Here is a 20,677-nt window from a genome sequence, read left to right on the forward strand (position 1 = left end):
GACTACCATTGGTGTTTTGGATTGCACCTAAACACATTAAACACACCCAGGGGCCTATTCACTAAAGGTTTGCGTCACCTTTGCACGATGCTAACCGCAAAAAATGGAGAAATCCGGGAGAGCCTAATTCACTAAACGCCCCGCAGATGGGGTGATCCGTCACTAAGTGCACTGCCAATCAAATTGTGCCACGGTGCACCGGTGTTATTTGCGCGTATGTAAATTAGGTAATTTGCATAGATTTGATGCAAAATATGCCCACCCCAATGCAAATTAGACTCATTGATATGCAGCGTCTAATTCACTAACACCAGCGTAAATAGCCACACAAAGTTTGCGTGACACAAATAACGTTTTTTGGAAAGCATGTATTAACCTGACGCAACCTCGATCCCGGGATCATGACAGCAGTGCATAGCACAGTGCACCGTTGCTCTCTGGCTGTTCACGCGCAGAGAATGAAGGGGACGTTCCTCAATGTTGGTTTAGGACAACGTAACCCGGGCCGATTGACAATGGCGGGGAGGCATTTTACGATCATTTTTACGTGCCAGATGCATATACTGTACGGCCACGCCAACCTCTGAAAATATATTTCTAAAAAACTATCGCACCAATAGGTGCGTAACTGGGCGCAGACTGAGGGTGCAGTTCTGGTGCAATATTTCGCGCTATTACCGGACGCAGCACATTCTTAGTGAATATGGCCCCCAGTGTTTTTTTTTTTTTTTTTTTTAATAATTTGGGCTGCTGTGTTAGTAGTCCATTAAGATTACTAGCAGCCTTGATTTCCTCTGGAAGATGCCACCATAATATCATTCATGTAAGAAACAGCTGCTTACTTGTAACACATGCCAGTACTCAAAAAGTCACAACTTGATTCGTGTTAGTCAGCATGACGTAAAGTTTTTTGCCTTTACTAATTGCTGTTGTTAATAATGAGTGATAAAGGACTTATTACGTACTCTGGTAGATTTGTCTAACAGGAACTGGAAGGTGTTGTGTGTTGCTTGTGAGGCTTCCAGCTCAGTGCGACACAATGCTATCAGGTAGTCCTTCACATGCTCATAAATCCTGCCATCCAAGGCCTGGAGGACAGAAGAAATAACAGCAAAGATGGATACTTCGTATTTACATAATCCTGAAAAATAAATCGAGACAGTGGACACATTTGATTCACAATGCCTGTAGGCAAAGTCGCTCAGTCACCAGTGAAGAAAAGTAGAATGTGTTTAATTTAACAGATGATATCATTATTCACGTTGGATGAAGTATGACCTTCTAAATTAAGGCCATGAGGAGCTAAGGTAGTTCAGTCTATTTCAAAACACATCAGACAGAGAGGAAAAATATACACAAACAAATGAAAATGAGGAAGCAATGGAGAAAAAGAGGAAAAGTGAGGATTTAGGCAGATATACGCAAGCCACCGATATAAACAGAAAATATGAGTGCGCAGTCGTCTGTGTGTGAGAGTGTGTTTTGGATTTCTTTCTCACAGCTGCAGGAGGAGGTGAAGGGGTTCATGTGCCAATTCACAACAATTCATCACACACCCTCTCAAATGTCCAGACACCAATAATACCAATGTTTGTGCAAATGATCAAACACAATGGAATATAAAGGAAATGTAAAGGAAGTTATGTCATTATGGGTGGGCTGACTTCATTCAAAATGTTTCCTTATCTTGATGCTTATCTCCTTCGCTCTCTTTCTTTACTTCCCACACCTTTTTTTAATCCATTTTAGCAAAATGAAATGAGTCAGCTTCCAGGAAAAGACCTGTACCATAGCCAGACGCTTGGTGTATTTGATTGTGTGTGTGCTTGGGTTGAATGAATGCACGTGCAATAAACAGTCCAGAGAGGCAGCAGCAGTGTGGCTATGAGTTGACTTACTCTGATGACACATCGGGACAGAAGATGTGTTTATGGAGTGAACTTACAAGCACAGGAGAGAAATAACTAGCAGATTGGTTTCCTCTGGCGCTGTCCCCCATTCGATCCATTGTGTACACGTTCTTGTATTTGTGTATGTGCACAATCCCCTGCAGCCTTCTGCCACTCGGAGCCGCTGATTTATTATTCAGGAGTGCCTCATAGTGTCGATGCTCATGAGCATCTCAGACTTGAGTGTATGGAGGGTGAGGGGTGCATAACAATTGGAACTGAACAGAGGGGTTAACAGTGATGATCTGAAGACGACAGTTATGTTTTAGGGGCAAAGTCATTCATGTACTTTTTTTCTATTATTAGGGCCCGAGCAGCGGCGGCGCTGCGAGGCCCTATTGTTTTTGAAGGAATTCTTATTATTATTATTATTCTTATTAGGGCCCGAGCAGCGGCGGCGGCGGTGCCGCTGCGAGGCCCTATTGTTTTTGTAGGAATTCTTCTTATTATTCTTATTATTATTATTCTCCGCAAAGAATCGCATTTTTGAGACGCTAAACGTGAACGAAAACTCACCAAACTTTACACGCACATCAGGCCTGGCGAAAAATTTTATATTTTAAAGTCGCCATACATGATAACAGAAAAATGGCTCCATAGCTTAAAGAAGCATTCCCATTTGTACGAAGCAGCTAGAGCTACGAAAATTTGTAGACATATGTAACAGCCCAAGATGTACAAAAATGTCTCTTGGTGACCTGTGCTAAACCCAACAGGAAGTCCCCCAGGGGCCGGGCATCACATTTTGAGCTAAAAAAATCCTCTTTAACAAACGTACGTTTCACCTAGACTTACCAAAATTTGAAGAGGTATGTAACAGCCCTGGAGGTACAAAAAACTCTTTTTGAACCATATGCTAAACCTAACAGGACGTCCGCCATTTTGATTTACTCTGGAATGTGTTGCCATTTTTTTTGGCCATTTCATAGGGGTCTTATTTTAATGAATTCCTCCTACAGAGTTTCTCTGATCATTTTCAAACTTGGTGTGATTCATCTTAAGATATTGAAGATGAAAAGTTATTGAAAGTTTTTTATTTCGTCACACGCTGTTGTCGTGGCATGCACTTTTTGCAAAGGAAAAAAATCCTTCTTAATGAAGCATTCCCAGTTGGACGAAGCAGCTAGAGTTACGAAAATTTGTACACATATGTAACAGCCCACGATGTACAAAAAAGTCTCTTGGTGCCATGTGCTAAACCCAACAGGAAGTCCCCCAGGGGCCGGGCATCACATTTTGAGCGAAAAAACTCCTCTTTAACGAAGCATTCCTGGTTGTACGTTTCACCTAGCGCTATGATAATTTGCAGGCATACATAAGAGCCCATGATGTACAAAAAGGTCTCTTGGAACCATGTGCTAAACCAAACAGGAAGTCTGCCATTTTGATTTACGATGGGATTTGTTGCCATTTTTTGTGGCCTTTTTCAGGGGTCATATTTTCACGAACTCCTCCTACAAAATTCATCCCACCGCCTTCAAACTTTGTGTGTTTCATCTTAAGATGTTTAAGATGCAAAGTTATCGAAAGTTTTTTATTTTGTCACACGCTGTTGCCATAGCAATGCATTGTTTGCCAAGTGCTGCTTTTTTTTTTTATCTACATGTGTGAAAACTCATGAAACTTTCCACACACATCAGACTTGTCATGAACATGAATTTATAGAGATTTATTGTGCAATTTGCAATAAATAGCGCCCTCTAGACATTTTTATGAAGCATTTCCGATTGTATGATTATGCTAGATTTGTGAAAATTAGGACAGACCTCTATCAGCCTAAGACCTACAAAAAAGTATTATGTAGCCATTTGCCAAACCAAAGAGGAAGTCTGCTATTTTGATTTTATTTTGGGAATTATACATCATTTTTGGCCTTTTTCATTAAACTTTGCACAGAAAAGGCATGGAAAAAACTAACATTTTAAATGGTCCTTCTTCCATGTAACAGTACCCCAACGTGCCAGTACCCTGACGTGCAAGTAACCCAACGTTGTGCTCAATAGCGCCCTCTATGCATTTGTATGGAGCATTTTCAATTGTATGATTCAAGCGATACACAACTAAAGATGACTTGACCTAGATTTGTGAAAACTGGGAGGCATACCTATTAGCTTAAGACCTACAAAAAGTATTCTGTAGCCGTATGCTAAACCTAAAAGGAAGTCCGCCGTTTTGAATTTATTTTGGGAATTGCACACCATCTTTGGCCTTTTGATAAAACTTTGCACACACAAGGCTTGTCAAAAACATTTTAGATGGTCCTTGTCCTATTTGATAGTACCCCAACGTGCCAGTACCCCGACGTGCAAGTACCCCAACATGGCCCGGGTTGCGAGGGCCCTTCATAGCTGCTCGCAGGTCTAGTTTTATTTGTTTCTAAATGGGGGAGTACGGTATTTCGCTAATATTTGTCATCTGTGGGCTTGTGAAGGCCTTTGAGACACTTTTGTGATTAAGGGCTACACAAATCAATTTGACTAGACGTCACTACATGGGATCCTGTAATGGTTTTAATGTAGAAGGTTAATGTTTAACTTCCTGTTAGTGCTCACAGTTTTTGATTAATCAGTTGGGTATTTGGATATAGGGGATAGTATTCTTCCCTGAAAATTCACTCATTAGGCCTTCCAGATTTTTCCACTGCATATTATCAGTTCGACTAACTCACGCCAATTTGGTGCAGTCAATATCCACTTCAACATAGAACCAAACTAAAGTTGGAAAACCATACCACAATGAAAGCCTCATCATAAGGAAACACACAAACAACAATAGTGGACTACTCTATGATGACCTTCTGTATTTAGTTGTAGGTACAAGTTAAAGACACCAATTTATTCAAGAAGCAAGAGCAACAAAATGGATCGCTGCTTCAAAGGGGTGAGTGTGGACAATTCACCTTAGCGGGTCTCCTTCTCCACAGACAAGGAAATGTGACTTTGAACATTTTTTTTTTTTGTCTCAGACTGTTTTCTAACTCAAAACTCTGAGCTGAAAAATTCTTTCCTGGAAATTCCCTCAGGACATGAGCCATGACTGAAACTCATAAGCCACATGTAATGAAAGCGCATGTCATTGCAGTAATACTGTAGCTGCCTTGAAGATATTACGGACATCAAGTAGGCTACAATACTTGTACAAATGAAATGAAACATGAAGTGCATGGATTTAAGGAACTTGAGTCAGTCATAATGTGAAGACATTTTTTCAATCATTTTGTCGAATACCTGTATGCAGTGGAGCAGGTCTGTGTGGTAGTAGCGGTCATGGTGAGCATTGGCAGCAGCTAATGTTAACAAATAGTCATTTCGGGCCTGTGTTGCCTTTGAGTTGCAGTCACTTCTCTTTGCTTTCAACTGAAAAGACAGAATGACAGCCACCATTTCAACATTCTCTGTAGTTTGCAGGTATTGTAAGTTGTTATGGCCTGTCCAAGATGCAACAGCTTTAAAAATGTTACACAGTCGTTTCTAACAATACCACATCAGAAGACAAATACACAGTATATGAACAGTCTTACCTTTACACTTGCTTTTTGCAAGCTAATTCTTGACTGGAAAAGAGCCAGTTTAGACCTAAAAAGAGAACACAATGAACAAAAACAAATTAATTTTAGTCTAATCTATCAATTTTATTTGCCTACATGCTTTCCAGTGGAATTCAAACTACAAAAACATTTTACTATGTTACTAGCCAGTTAATTTGAATGTGAATCCTAGTGGCATGTCAACCCACATAATGTAATGAAATTAAGTGCAACTGCCCACTGTGAAGATTCTGCATTGAAAAAGATAATGTTGCTTATTTTTGATCGACACTGTTGGAAAGGTATATAGTAGCATTCAAAATGATTCACTCCCCAATTCGAGAAAAAATATTTTCATACAGACTGGATAATTTTATTGAGAAACATAAGCTCTTAAGTGAAACTCAATATGGGTTTAGAGAAAAACGGACCACCTCAATGGCAGTCATGGAGCTTGTAGAAGCAATATCTACCAATATAGATAATAAAAAATTTACTGTTGGGATTTTTATGGATTTAAAAAAAGCTTTTGATAATATAGATCATTCTATATTAATGAATACATTAGAGAAATATGGAATAAGAGGTTTAGCTTATCAGTGGATGAAAAGTTATTTGGATAATAGATATCAGTATGTGCAGTTTAATAATGTACAATCGGAACACATGAAGATCACTCATGGAGTTCCCCAAGGGTCTGTGCTCGGCCCTAAATTATTTATACTGTATATAAATGATATTTGCTGTGCCTCAGAAATATTGAAAAGTGTCTTATTTGCTGATGATACAACTTTCTACTGTTCAGGAGAAAACCTGAAGCAGCTTCTGACTACTGTGGAGTATGAATTGAATATATAAAAAAACTGGTTTGATGTGAATAAATTATCATTGAATTTAAATAACACCAAGTTCATAGTTTTTGGCACTTGACAAATCACTTATCAAGTTAAAATTATGGTGAATTCAATTGAAATAGAAAGGGTGAATGAAAATAAATTCCTTGGAGTTGTTATCGATGATAAATTATATTGGAAGCCACACAGAAACTGTTAAAAGAAAAATGTCAAAAATTATAGGGATACTCTATAAAAGTAAGGATGTTTTAAACATGAAATCATTATATATATTATATAGTTCACTATTATAACCATATTTGACCTATTGTGTGGAATTCTGGGGAATGGCATATAAAACAAATACCAACACCGTTTTCAAATTGCAAAAGAAAGCTATAAGAATTATTAATGGATCAAAATATACAGAACCAACACATCCACTATTTATTAAATTAAATGCAATGAAATTTTATGACTTGGTGGATTTTAAAATAGCACAAATAATGTATAAAGTTTATAACAATTTACTCTGCCACAGTACTCAGAAGTTATTTGAAATTAGACACAGTCCTTATGATATAAGGGGTACAAGTGTGTACAAAAAACCCAAAACAAGAACAAATATTAAGCAAAGGTGTGTCTCTGTAAAAGGTGTTAATTTGTGGAATCATTTGGGAATTGAACTGAAAAATTGTGACTCACTGCTGGAGTTTAAAAAAATGTTTAAAAGTCAAGTTAAAAAAAATTACCTATGTCAGACCAGAATATGAAAATAGTACATGTGAGTATGTGTAAATGATTTAGATAGGTATTATGGTATATGTTTAGGAAATGTATGTATATATGTTTTTGGCAAATGTGAATATGTTTAAGTGCACTAGTGTATATATATAACTTGGTTTATATATTTCATTTTAATAATAGTAAATTAGAATTGTATTAATAATGAAATAAGTTTAAATATATTTAGTAAAAGGGGTAGGACTAGATAAGTTTCTAACTTCTTCCTACTCCCTTTTGAACATGTAAGTTATGATTGATTGAATGATTTTTTTATTGGGATTTTCTTCTCTTTTGATTGTTGTTTTTTTTTCTTATCTCTGCTGTTCATCTGTTTATATGTTCAATAAATTAAATAATGTAAAGTATATGTACTGTATGTGAAATGTGCAAATTTTAACTAGACTGTCTTAATATTAAAGGAGAGCTAAGATATTAGTTGTGTTGTCCCTAACATCAAATATATACTATTGCAGTGTCGATTTAATCATTTTGAGGACAACTATAGGTGCCAAGAAGACGATCAAAATTGTCCATCTAGAGGAAGTAAAAATTATAACAAGGTTTCCGTTGTAGTAATAGTAATAAATAGGTTAATTAAAACAATGCAAAAGATCTTAAATTATTTTGCGACATAGAAGGGACAAAATATAAGACACACCTCTTACAGGTTGATTTAAATAAAACATGAATATTAAAATTTAAGTAAACCTTGTCATATAGCGATTGTGTTGGAGCAGTTATCCATTCATATTACAGTATGCTTCAAAAGAAAACATCTGATAGTCTCCTACACAATAAGAATGATGTCAAAACTGTGATTCATAATGAAAATAAATCTCAAGGATGCAGTGGCTTGACAGCAATAATTCTCAGCCCAATGCAGCCATCATAAGTCATTATGACACCAAACAGAGCTGATAACAGGGTGTGTGTTTTTTATTTTGTTCCTTGTATGGATCCATTTCACATACTGAAATGTGCACAGCATTATTTCTGAAATGCAAGCATATATGTACTGTCAATTTTTATATCCAATTAGGTAAAGTGTGGTAAAGTCAGAATGGAACAGAATAACTATTATCGAAATCTATACTCAGAAATTAATAGACCTAATTCTGAACATATTGAGGTATTCCTAAATAGCTTAAATATACCTCAGGTATCTACTGAACATAAAGATATTCTAGATGCCCCGCTTACTATAGATGAGTTGTATCGTGCTTTAGACAGTATGCCTAATGGCAGAGCACCTGGTCCAGACGGCTTTCCGGCTATATTTTTTAAACATTTCTGGTTAATGTTTGCTCCATTATTTCTAAGAGTAGTAACTGAAATTAAAAGTAAGGGTGATATACGTCAAGATATGAATATAGCAGCAATTAAACTTTTATTAAAGCCAGAAAAAGACCCCACCCTCCCGTCAAGTTACCGACCGATATCACTAATTAATACCGATATTAAAATTATCGCTAAGGCCTTGGCATCTCGACTAGAGACAGTAATCTCGACAATTATTCATAGCGATCAAACAGGTTTTATTAAAGGTCGTCATTCTACTAATAATATTAGGAGGCTCTTTAACTTGATTAGTATGTCACAGCGGTATGATAAAAAGGCAGTTGTTATTTCGCTGGATGCAGAAAAAGCCTTCGATAAAGTTAACTGGTCCTTCCTCTTTGCTGTCTTAAATAACCCCGACTTTCAACTTAGTAATCAGTCGTTCCATTTAAGCTTATGGGAGCAGAAAGGAATTACACACCTTCATCATCTTTTCTCAGATAATAAGTTTATATCATATACAAACTTGGTCCAAAAATATGAAATAAAAAACGGAAATTTCTTACATTATCTGCAAGTCAAAAATATGGTTAAGAAACAAATCCCAACACTTCAGGATACGCTCCAACTGCCTGTCTTAGCTAAAGATATTATAAAGCTTTCTCCAACAACAATAAAGAAAATATCAAAAATATATAAGTTATTTTTATACACAAATAAAACGTATTTACCGACTTTAAAATGGGAAGAAGACTTGTCTATAGTTCCGGAACCAGACTTTTGGACCCAAATCTGTGAAAATGTATTTAAAATGACCAAACAGACAAATTTGCAACTTATCCAATATAAGATACTTCATAGAACATATATTACACAACATATGATGAAAAAAATGGGACTCTCTGACTCCGACATTTGTCTCCAGTGCTCACAAAACACTGCCGATACTTATCTTCATGCTTTATGGTCATGTACTCCAGTGCTGCATTTCTGGACTAAAATCTTGGAAAAGCTCGCTGATATATTAAACTGTAGGCTTCCTTTATCTCCAAGATTGTGTTTACTAGGTGACTTAACAATAACTGAGCGACCATGTAAACAATCCCAATCTATATTTATAGCCCTTACTATTGCTAAAAAAATAATCCTTGTCAATTGGAAAAATAAACAATCTCTAAATATCGACCACTGGTTAAACTTACTAATAAATTATATCTCAATGGAAAAAATCTCTGCCTTAAATAAAAATCAAGTATCAAGATTTAAACAAATATGGTCTATGTACATAGAATATTTTAATCTTAATTTGGCAACTTAATCCTGCCTAGATTCTGCCTGTTAACGAGAGCCACCACATCGTTACAACTTTTGTTTTCGCTGCTTCTGTATTTGGTATTTTGTATCTGATTGTTTTTATTTTTATATAGTCAGGAACCTAGTTGCTGCTAGTGGGCTCGAGCACACCACACTATACGACACTATACTCACTAACTCCTTAAGATTTATTTCTAGTGGGCACTAAGCATCAACACTTGGTGTTACTGCATGCTAATTAGTCAATTTTCTTGACGCCGTCCCCTGTGGTCGGGCGGGGGTAGCTCTAACCCCCCCCCCCCCCCCGTTGTCTGCTCGGTAGCGGTTGCGTCTTGGCCGCTCCCTGGGCCCCCTGTGGGGTGCGGTGTTGGGGTGCTTTCCCTGGTACCCGGGGCGGTGCCGTCCCGGCGCGGTCCGCTGCTCCGTGCCCGGCGGCGCGGTTCGGGGCGGGTGGGCCTCTGGTGTGCCCCGTGGTTCCCTCTCCCTTCCCCCTTCCTCCCCCCCATCGCCTCTCCCTCCTCGCCTCCCCCCGACTGGGGGTGGACTGCTGGGGGGCGGGCGTGCCACCTACACCCGCCGGGTTGGGTGAGGCCCCGCTGGTCGCTCCTCTTACTCACTTCACTAGTTTTGCACTATACACTTTGTAAATATACACATAGGGCAAAAGAGAAGAAAAAAAGAAAAAGAAAAAGAAAAAGAAAAAAGAATGGAACAGAATAAGCTTTAAATTGTCCAAAAATGGGGATATTTGGGTTTGTACAGCAGAAAATAGACACCAGCGCAACAAAAGATTATGTAAAAAGAAAACAAATTATCTAAAATATGCATTGCTGGTATGTATATATTTGCAATGTACTGTATGGCAAAATGACAGAAAACACTTCTATTTAAGTATACTTTTGCAGACATACCATGTGCATGTTTTTGCTTGTCATTGTGGTAGGATGTGAGTCATGACAAAAGCAGTAATCTTGTTCTCAAATTAAATAAAATGGCTGTCTGAGGAGTAGCTGTAACTTTCTATTGAGTGGCAGTCAATAGGAAAGAGCTGAATGGTCAATCAACGCAGTCCACACAGTATGGCAATGCGTCTCACCAAATAAAGCTGGCAGTCGCAAATTTCACTTGAGTTAGAAAGTGAAACCTAACCTCAAGATGTTACTATAAAAAGACACTTGGGTTTGATTTGTATTTGCCCTTACCTGTTAAGAGGTATGCTGGTATGCACTTGGCACAAATCTATAGTATTTTTATGCATAATTTACACACACTTACTTGGCTTCTATATCCGCCTTTTCTCGTACTGCATGGGCAACCTGCTCACAGTCGTAGTATTTTTTCTTGGCTTTTGCCAGTTCCTTTACCGACTCCTGCAGCTCTGCCTGGATGCCACTTAACTGATCGATGATCTTTGTCAGGAGAGAAGAAATATTAGGAAAATAATTTTTCAACATACAGTAAATCACATGTGAAAGTGTGTCATTACTTGTGAAACTATAATAAAGCATAACACTCTTTATGAAACTACACAAGTATCTTCCTCTATGTACTCACCTTTTTAAGTTGCTGCTCTTTGTAGAGTCTGACAGTCTTTGCAGGATCTGAAACTTGACTCTTGTAGTCGTCACACACATTGAGTCTGGACTGGCTCACCTGCACTGTACCCTCTAAGTAGGACCGCCACACTGCATATACATTCCTGGTTGGACAGAGAAAACACAATTTATAAGTTATCCTTTATAAGATGATGCTTGAATCTTTTTCTAAAAGCAATGCACTGTTGTAGTTGCTAAAAATCTTCACAGGACAGGAATTAAAATGTCATTAAATCATCATGTGTCAGTGTCTTTTTATTAAACAAAGAATAATTACTCAGAGGACACCAACAGGCCCTGTTTTGGCGTAAATACAATCTGCACATATACAGTAAATGAAGTTAGCTTGTAATGGAGTCGACACGCACTGACCTGTAGTCTGTTCTCTGGTCATCAGGATTGATCCCAGGCCATTCTCTCTTTAGGTATTGGCTTGCTAACTTCTGCAGAGCCTAATAAGACAACAAATATAAATATGCCATGTTTCAAAATTACATAATTTAGACATTCACAATTTTACACAATTGCTCTATAATGCTTCATTTATGTGTGAACAAATCTGACAGCGCTGGATAGAAGACCCATTGAAGCAAGCCCATTTATTCTGTGCTGATCTACTTTGTTCAGTCTTTCCAATCCATTTCAATCAGTCATCGGCTTAACTTGTTCACCCTGATACGATTGTTTCTATAACAATGAATGGGTCCGTCTTATAGAACAATTAAGGCACAGTTATCTTGTACAGTTTGTGAACCAGTCAGAAACTAGAGGGCTGCAGGAGTGTGTGGCCCACATCTACTACAGTGGGTCACTGTGTCAGTCGTGACAAATCTGCTACACACACACTCCCCTTTGTATATATCTGTGTGGCTGTATGTGTGCTGCACCAGGAAGCTGAAAACAATGATACATCAAGTACAACATCATTCAAATAATTACCATATAATGTATTGTAGCTTCAAGGTCATTTCCTACAATCACTTAGTCATCATTGCTCCTCTCCTTTTCCTCTACCGAGTCTACATTTACTCCACTCTTCTCACATTAGCTACTGCCAAGCAACGGCTTCATAATAATTTGCAAATATTCACCATCCAATCTTTTTACTATTCAAGTCTCTAAATAAGTGGTTTTGCATCACAGTTTGGGAGTCAAAATTTGCATTTTGCGGCATATGAAAACACAGGGAATAAAAGTTTTTCAGGCCGGACCGGTCCCAAAAAGCTTCGCTTCAGTAATCATTGGCTCCATAGCGGCGAATAAGATTATACTTCTGACAAAAATCATTCTCGTGAAAGGAGTAGACTCCCATAGGTGGCAAACTCCGATCCTCGAGGGCTGCAACCCAACATGTTTTAGAGATTTCCCTCCCCAAATACTGCCGAATCAAATATTCAGGATTGTTTTCAGGTCTCTGCAGAGCTTGCCGATGAATCAGGTGTGTTTGAGTAGGGAAACCTCTAAAACATGTAGGACTTCACCCTCGAGGACTGGAGTTTGACACCGATGGAATAAAGGAAATAAGGAGAAGTCATGCTAATTGCTAAGCTAACCCAAAACAGACAAGTAGTCACTTAAGCCCGGAATTAGATGCTTCAGGGATCGAGTATACTTTCCACAAACGTCTGGCTGGAACCACAATAAAGGGGAGTGTATCCAATTTTGAACAGAAAATAGCAGATTAATTAATAACTGTCTGGATTCTGGAAAGAAAATCCTACTTGCCAAACAGAACCGGACACCGGAAATGAATTAAGTTCCATTTTGGCGTGATTTAGCCAGGATGAGTGGCCATTAAGTTTAAAAGTACATTAAAATTGTTTATAAAATCGCTAATATTATTTGTTTTCACAGGAGTCCTGAGTTTTCATTTTTGAGTTTTCATCTGCACAATACATATTCTCACAACTACATTACAGTCGTTTTTTTTATTATTAAATTAAAAATAAAAGAAAAAAGATGATAAAAGACCATTAAGCCATTCAGAAAGTTTAAACTAAAATTTACATTTGTGTTTCAAATTTCCCCACTGAAAAGATTTCTAGACAAGAAAATACAGTTTGCTGCTATACACAATGCGAATTTAAGAAAATAAAACGGTAGATTATATGAATTAACAAATAATAAGAAAAAACTTTTCATTTTTATATTGTGATATTTTATGGTTTAATAAAACTCTTGTTTCAGGTCCCGGGGATTAAGTTGCAAAAAAATAAAAATGAAAAAAATAAAATAAAATAAAATAAAAAATTAAAAAAAATGCTAGAAATTTGCTCCTCAAATGAAGTAATTGATTAGCAAAACTGCCCCGCAAAGAAAAAAATATATATTTCGAGCTTTGTTATTTGTATTTTCCACTCATCCTTCAGTCAATGTATCCCAGCCCTCTTTTTTGAGACACACCTCCTCCCACCATCGTCTTGTCAATGATGTCATTACCTGACAACCTACAGTAGAGTCCAAATTACCACAGCACCCTATATATAGTCTTCCTGTGTTGTCATGCTAAGGTGGAAGTAGTCATTTTAGCATGCACACACACACACACGCACACACGCACACACGCACACACGCACCCACACCCCCACATGCACATCCTGTTTTGATCAGATAGACTAACTGTGTACTCAGTCAGACATCAGAATTTCCCAAGACTTGGGAAATTCTGATGTCTGACTGAGTACACAGTTAGCGCATCAGATCTTGAAGATCTGATGCGCAGCCGCAGCCCAATAGAGAACAAAAAACATTATTTGACATACATTTTCATTCATTTCTTTCATCATCTGTATTTGATTTTGATTGATTTTTTTAAATCAATGTTTCCAAGCAACTTTAAACAATGTAATACACTTATGTAATAGAAATTCTGTGATTGGCTGGCAACCAGTCCAGGGTGTACCCCACCTGCTGCCCAGAGCCAGCTGAGATAGGCTCCGGCACCCCCCGCGACCCATGTGAGGAATAAGCAGTCAAGAAAATGGATGGATGGATTTATGTAATAGAAATTGTGTTTTTAACTAACCGAACATCAACAAAAATAACTCAATTGACGGTTACCTGTACATGTCACCCACAGTTTTTTGTCTCGACTCTACACTGAGTTGTTTTTGTTTTGTTTTTTAGTCACTTTTGCAATTCCTTTGGGATTTTCCCCGTGGCACTTCATGGCAATGCCAAGCCGCGCCTGCACGCTGTGCGGATTTTCTGGATTTGCACTGAAACTGCAGCCAAATTGCCGACCATGATGTGCAACCAACAGCAGTCAATCCGCAATGACCCCATGTCTTGGAAGTGCCAACTGCAAGGCCCACATGTCCAGTTTGTTCAGCAGAATTCAGATTAATGCATCACAATTTGCTTCTTATTTGTTTGGGCTGCTATCACCTTTGGGGTTAACCAGAAACCCTGACCCGTGACCAGCAAGAGGGCTGAATAATTTGGCATGGTTTTAGGCACTAAACGACACCCAGGTAAGGATGTTCAACAAACCAGGTGCTGACGTCTGCTGGACCCTTGAAAGCGTCAACAACCAGAAAGCAATAAGTCCTGGACAGCGGCTAAAGGAACGTGCTGACAAACTGGCCCTAGTACCTTATTCAACACCTGGCTAGATCAGGCTATAGTTCCAAGATGCTAAATGAACAAGCACAATCAAAGTAGTGAAGATGCCCACGATCACCTTCACCAGTCTCAATAACTATTACCAATTAGCAATGACTCAATTCATGATGAAATGCTTAGGCTAGATAAAGTTCACATCACCCTTGCAACCCCTCTTCCTTCTATCTATCTCATATCACCCTTGCAACCCCTCTTCCTTCTATCTATCTATCTATCTATCTATCTATCTATCTATCTATCTATCACAAGGCTACAGCTGCTTGTGCTTAACAACAACATAACATAACAAAAAAAAGGGAAAACATGATTTAAAATATGATGTTCATCCCCTGCTCTGAAACATCGCCTTAGTTTTGTAACAGAACACTGAGCCAGGGCAGCACATTACATGGAATAAACACTGCGTGTTTGTCTGCTACAACCTGTCTCAACATCCTCTTGAATCAATATAGTGTACTGTACATGATTTCCTCTCCATTCTCTACCTGTCGGCACTTCTCTATGCCAAAGCCGTATGCCTTTTGTGTGAGGAGAAACACGGTATCTGGTTGGCTATAAGAGAACACGCCTGTGACTGACTCCACTTATCCACTCAAGCAGCAGCCAAACAGCATGCTGGCCTTTTTGGGCAGTACAGTGAAGAATGACCGCAGCCTACAAGTATGCCAGTAATGTTGATTGTGGGAGGGCAATACAGGACAATCTCTCTCTCTCTCTCTCTCTCTCTCTCTCTCTCTCTCTCTCTCTCTCTCTCTCTCTCTCTCTCTCTCTCTCTCTCTCTCTCTCTCTCTCTCTCTCTCTCTCTCTCTCTCTCTCTCTCTCTCTCTCTCTCTCTGGGCTTCTTTATTTATACAGTTAAGTTTAAGTAAACATTTAAAAGCATTTCAAAACAAAATCTAAAGACATTTAAAAATTAGGTATAGAAATAAAGACCGACCAAAAGAATATACAGTGCAATCAAACGTTTTTTCCCATGATTTTAAAAGTGCTTTGAAAGAGCTTGATCACAAGTATGAGAAAAAAAAAGAAAAAAGAATAGTTTTTAACCTAGACTTAAAAACATGCACACTTAGGGCTGACTTCATTCTGTTGGTAGCTTATTCCATTTGGGTGCATCATTACACCTAAATGTTGCATTACCATGTTTGGCTTGAAATCTTGGTTCCACTATTTGAATGAATTTGAGTTCTATGGGTTAATATTTTATGACAATTTCTTGGATGTATTCAGGACCAACGAGTAAACCATTCAGTGATTTATAGACCAGTAACATCCATCCATCCATTTTCTTGACCGCTTATTCCTCACAAGGGTCGCGGGGCGTGCTGGCGCCTATCACAGCTGGCTCTGGGCAGTAGGCAGGGGACACCCTGGACTGGTTGCCAGCCAATAGCAGGGCACACAGAGACGAACAACCATCCACACTTACACGCACACCTAGGGACAATTCGGAGCACCCAATTAACCTGCCATGCATGTCTTTGGAATGTGGGAGGAGACCGGAGTACCCGGAGAAGACCCACGCGGGCACGGGGAGAACATGCAAACTCCACCCAGGAAGGCCGGAGCCTGGACTCGAACCGGAGTTCTCAGAACTGGGAGGCGGACGTGCTAACCAATCGACCACCGTGCCACCTGACCAATAATATAATTATGTAAATTATGTAGTTCACTGGGAGCTAGTGTATGTCAAGACTATAAAATAGGTATCGATATATCGATACATGATTTTATGTATCGATATTGGGATATGAAAAGGCGTATCGATATGATATCAATATTTTAAACCCAGCCCTAGAAAAGAGTCCAAATCAGTAAAAAAAAAAAAAATTAATAATAATAATAATAATAATAATAATAATAATAAAAATAAATAAATAAATAAATAAATAAATAAATAAATAAATAAATAAATAAATAAATAAATAAATAAATAAAATAAAATTTGCCCAGCAGGAAAAGTACATGTTTGAAGGGGTTAAAGACTATAGGCTACAGTTTCGTAGACATCACACAAGCGCTATTACGCTCGGGTGGGAAAAAAAATGCTGCATCTTGATTTACGTGCAGGTGCAAGCCTCCTTTAGTGTGTTTGGGAATTTGGCAGACTGCACTGCACAATGCTGGGCCTTCCGGTGGACCGAGGGCTTTTTTATTTTTTATTTTTTTTTCATGCTCAGCTAAAAGCAATTCGAAGTTGTGGCACTGGTGATATAGCACGATTTTGGTGGTTTTGATCAGGGTGAGGTGCAGGCAAATGTTTAAAAAACTTCATTAACTTTGACCCTCTTTTTTCATCCTCCCCACATCCATTAATGTTATTTTTTTTTTTCACGTGAAATTGCTTGTGCCTATTTGTCCCTTACAGCTTGTACTCTATTAATCTGTCTCCCCTTTCCCTCTCACTTTCTCCCATCTCTCTGACTCCATCTGTCTCCCAGGCCTGCTAATCGGATGAATTTATGTCTGTGTTGAGAGTAATTTGTATGTGTTAACAGGACGAGGCCAACTAGCCGATCACCATGTACAGTGATGAGAGGCGAAGGCGCAACATGGCCTCATGAAAATGCTCCACAATAACATTACAGTGCATGTGAACGTTTAAAATAATTATATTTTCTAATTCTATTCATCGCCTACTCAAAAAAAAAAAAACGGGTGTGAGCATGTGTTCATCACACAAAACAGGCACACAAAATTAAGGAGGCAATCCAATGAATCCCATAGGGGCTTGTTGCTAGGCAACCACTATTTCTAAGGTTATAGAGACAGTGCTAAGGGAGAAAGGTGGGAGAAAAATCAAGGCAAAGGCCAAAGAGGTAGAGAGGAGCAGACACATTGACCCTGTTCTGAAACCAAAAATGCTGAGCACAATAAATATCCATTTACGGTATATAAAGACCATCCTATTCGGGGGAATGTGCGAACTGATTTAAAGCAAAAGGCAGAATACGCCCTTGAGTAAGTTCTGTAGTGAACAATATAGATAGATGATATATCAGCTCTCCCAATTTGTCTCTATAGAATGCTTCCAAGTACTATTTTTAGCAGCATCTCAGCTGAGACAACCCTTTAAATTAATGTGTCATCTCTGTTGACATTGGTTGCAAGGCCTTCTAGCAAGAATACATTTATGAAATAACACAGTGTAAACAAATTGCCGTTCGTGTTGTGATAAACTTCCAAACTCCGACAGTTCGAGAGTATGTTGGCGGGATTAGTTTTTTTTTTAAGAGCAGGAATAGCGCGGCAGCTCGTGGCAAAAGTCAGAGCTGTTGTCACATACCTGCTTTGTTCTGTTTTGGAATACTAAATGAGACACAGTAGTGACATTACATATATATATATATACATATATATAGAGTGTGAAACACGCTAACGATGCTCGTTGAACTGAGCTATTGTGGGCTCAGATCTCACACCATATGCTGACATCTCGTGATGTCATCCATGACGGCGGTGCATCTTTTTTTAAGATGCGTTGCAAAGAAATCCACCAAAAAAGTCAGAAAATGAGGACAAACGGTTAATCCTTTCATGCTGGCTGAACTTAAGTCTCATATTTGCTGACATTTGCGCAGTTTTAGTGGGTTTTTAGAGAGGGTTGAGATCACAGCCTTTAACATGCATTTTCCCCTCCATCAGTAAACTTGAGATTCCGACTGACAACGTTAGTGTAGATTCCTTCAGTACAGTAAAAAGCAGCAAGACATACCTGTGCATAGTCCCTCTCGAGCTGTCCCTTTTTCAGACTGTAGCTCCTGTAAATAAAAATAAAAAAATTAAATATAGTAATTAAAATGACTTTGTCTTTCAAGTCATATGCTCTATATTCCATTCATCCAGTTATTTTCTGCCAATTATCCAAAGACATGGTAAAGATCCGATGGAGTATTTATTAGCTGACTGGGTGAGAGGCCGGTTACACCAAGTCCTGTTCACCAGTGATTTATACATTACAAATTAATCTAACAGAAACATATTTTGTGGTGTAGATATTGTCAATGTACCGGTTACAGTAACTGTAAAATGGCTGATTTGAGTTTTTTCCCCCCTTTAATGTGAATTTTAGTGTTTAATACTGTGTGTGCATGTGTGTGTGTACTAAGACAGATATAAGAGTATAGGGGATTTAGTAGTTGGATTGAGGACACCAAGTAGACTGCCCGTGTCCACAAACCCATCGTCATACTCACTCACTCTCTTTCTCTTTCTTTTATCCCCCTCTTAAGACTCTCCCACCTAAAATGCACTGTCTCCCGCCGGATTAAATAGCCTTTCATTCTAGCTATCTTTCTATTGATCTGTCCATCTGTTTTTTTTTTCTTTTCACAATATCTTTCATGACAGTGTGCATGTGCTTGTGTGTGTGTGTTCTGTGTGTCTATGCTGATTAAATCCAGCCAGTGGATTAATTAGGGTAAATAACCTCAGAGCAGCTTTTTGGATTTAAGAGTTAAAATCCAGCGTAGGCTTTACAGCGTGAATGTGTTTGATTATGTTTCGCTGGTGTGATGTTTGAAGGTTATTTGGCAGCTAATGCCAGGTAAGTTTCAAGGATGCATCTCATGAATTCACATGGTTGGTTGGTTGCAGAGGTCACTGTCGTTACATTGGGCGCTGTTGTTATGTCAACTTGAATCTGAACCTTTCTAAACATTATGATTTCGCAGAAGAAGGTGAGTAGCTCAACAGCAGAAATTAAATACCCTGCTGAACTCTTATCGGTCGTTTACCCCCTGCATACAGCAGATTTTTTTTCTACTGTAATCACAAGGTGTCATCATCTTACATAGCTGACAAGATCCGCTAACAGATGTCAAACACTTCTACCAAGGAAAATAAGAGCAATTAACGACTGAAACTTTTTTTTTTTTTTTTTTTTGAAACACCAGCAACAACCTCCAGAGGCCAGGAGTGAATGTACAGTGTCACAAGTAATGTTTGCAGAAGAATTCATGAGCAAAAGTATGGAGGCTATATCACATAATGCTAACCACTCATTTGAAAGAAGAATAATGAGGTCATCAAAATGTATGTGCATACGTACAATATATGCATGCCTAAATAATACTCAATATTAGAACAATATTACAACAAAAGTCGTAATATTTTTAATTTTATATGCCTCCTACAGAACAAACATTAACATCAATGTACAAAAATCATGATCGATTGTCACCACAATGTATGTGCATATGTACTGTAGATGCATGCCCACTTCATAGTCTGAAAATATTAGATTGTCCCAATATTTTGGATTTTGAAGAAGCAATGTTGGGAGCCGGCTCCCGTGCGTAAAATAAAAAATATTGTGACTTTCGTTCTAATATTTTTAGGATATGATTTGAGCATGCGTAGAGATTTACACCAAAATTTTGGTGACGATCCATCATGGTTTTCGGACGCAGAGCTTTTCATAGACCACCATCCTGCACCGCACTGAAGAAGACAAAAAAACAGTTCCCGTTTGTTCAGCAACTAGTTCCAATTATGGGCAGGGTTGTGTCGTGTCTGAGCCAGGGTTCATCAATTCCAGTCCTCGAGGTCCGGAGTCATGCAGGTTTTAGATGTTTCTGTCCACTAGCACACCTGATTCATATCATCAGCTCTTCAGCATGCCTGATAACGGATCCTGATGGTAGGCGGAAACATCTCAAACTGCAGGACTCCAGACCTCGAGAACCGGAATTGGTGAACCCTGCCTACACCCAGGTTTGTGCCATGCAAACTATATTAAGTTCAATGCGGTAATTTCCTAAACTCCGTCAG

The 20,677-nt window shown here is 38.5% G+C and overlaps 1 protein-coding gene across 2 annotated transcripts in view; it reads right to left on the reverse strand.

Annotated features, from left to right (window-relative positions):
* Nucleotides 1-20,677, reverse strand: part of fchsd2 (FCH and double SH3 domains 2) — a 46,732-nt gene that overhangs the window by 17,716 nt on the left and 8,339 nt on the right. For both annotated transcript variants that reach the window (XM_077541568.1, XM_077541567.1), the window contains exons 3-9: nt 18,621-18,666; nt 11,654-11,733; nt 11,241-11,385; nt 10,962-11,095; nt 5,470-5,524; nt 5,177-5,305; nt 966-1,088 (exon numbers count right to left, since the gene is read on the reverse strand). In XM_077541568.1, coding sequence (XP_077397694.1) covers nt 966-1,088; nt 5,177-5,305; nt 5,470-5,524; nt 10,962-11,095; nt 11,241-11,385; nt 11,654-11,733; nt 18,621-18,666 — 712 coding nt within the window. The remainder of the gene's footprint in view (nt 1-965; nt 1,089-5,176; nt 5,306-5,469; nt 5,525-10,961; nt 11,096-11,240; nt 11,386-11,653; nt 11,734-18,620; nt 18,667-20,677) is intronic.

This window comes from Festucalex cinctus, chromosome 13, assembly GCF_051991245.1.
Source record: "Festucalex cinctus isolate MCC-2025b chromosome 13, RoL_Fcin_1.0, whole genome shotgun sequence".
NCBI classification, from domain to species: domain Eukaryota; kingdom Metazoa; phylum Chordata; class Actinopteri; order Syngnathiformes; family Syngnathidae; genus Festucalex; species Festucalex cinctus.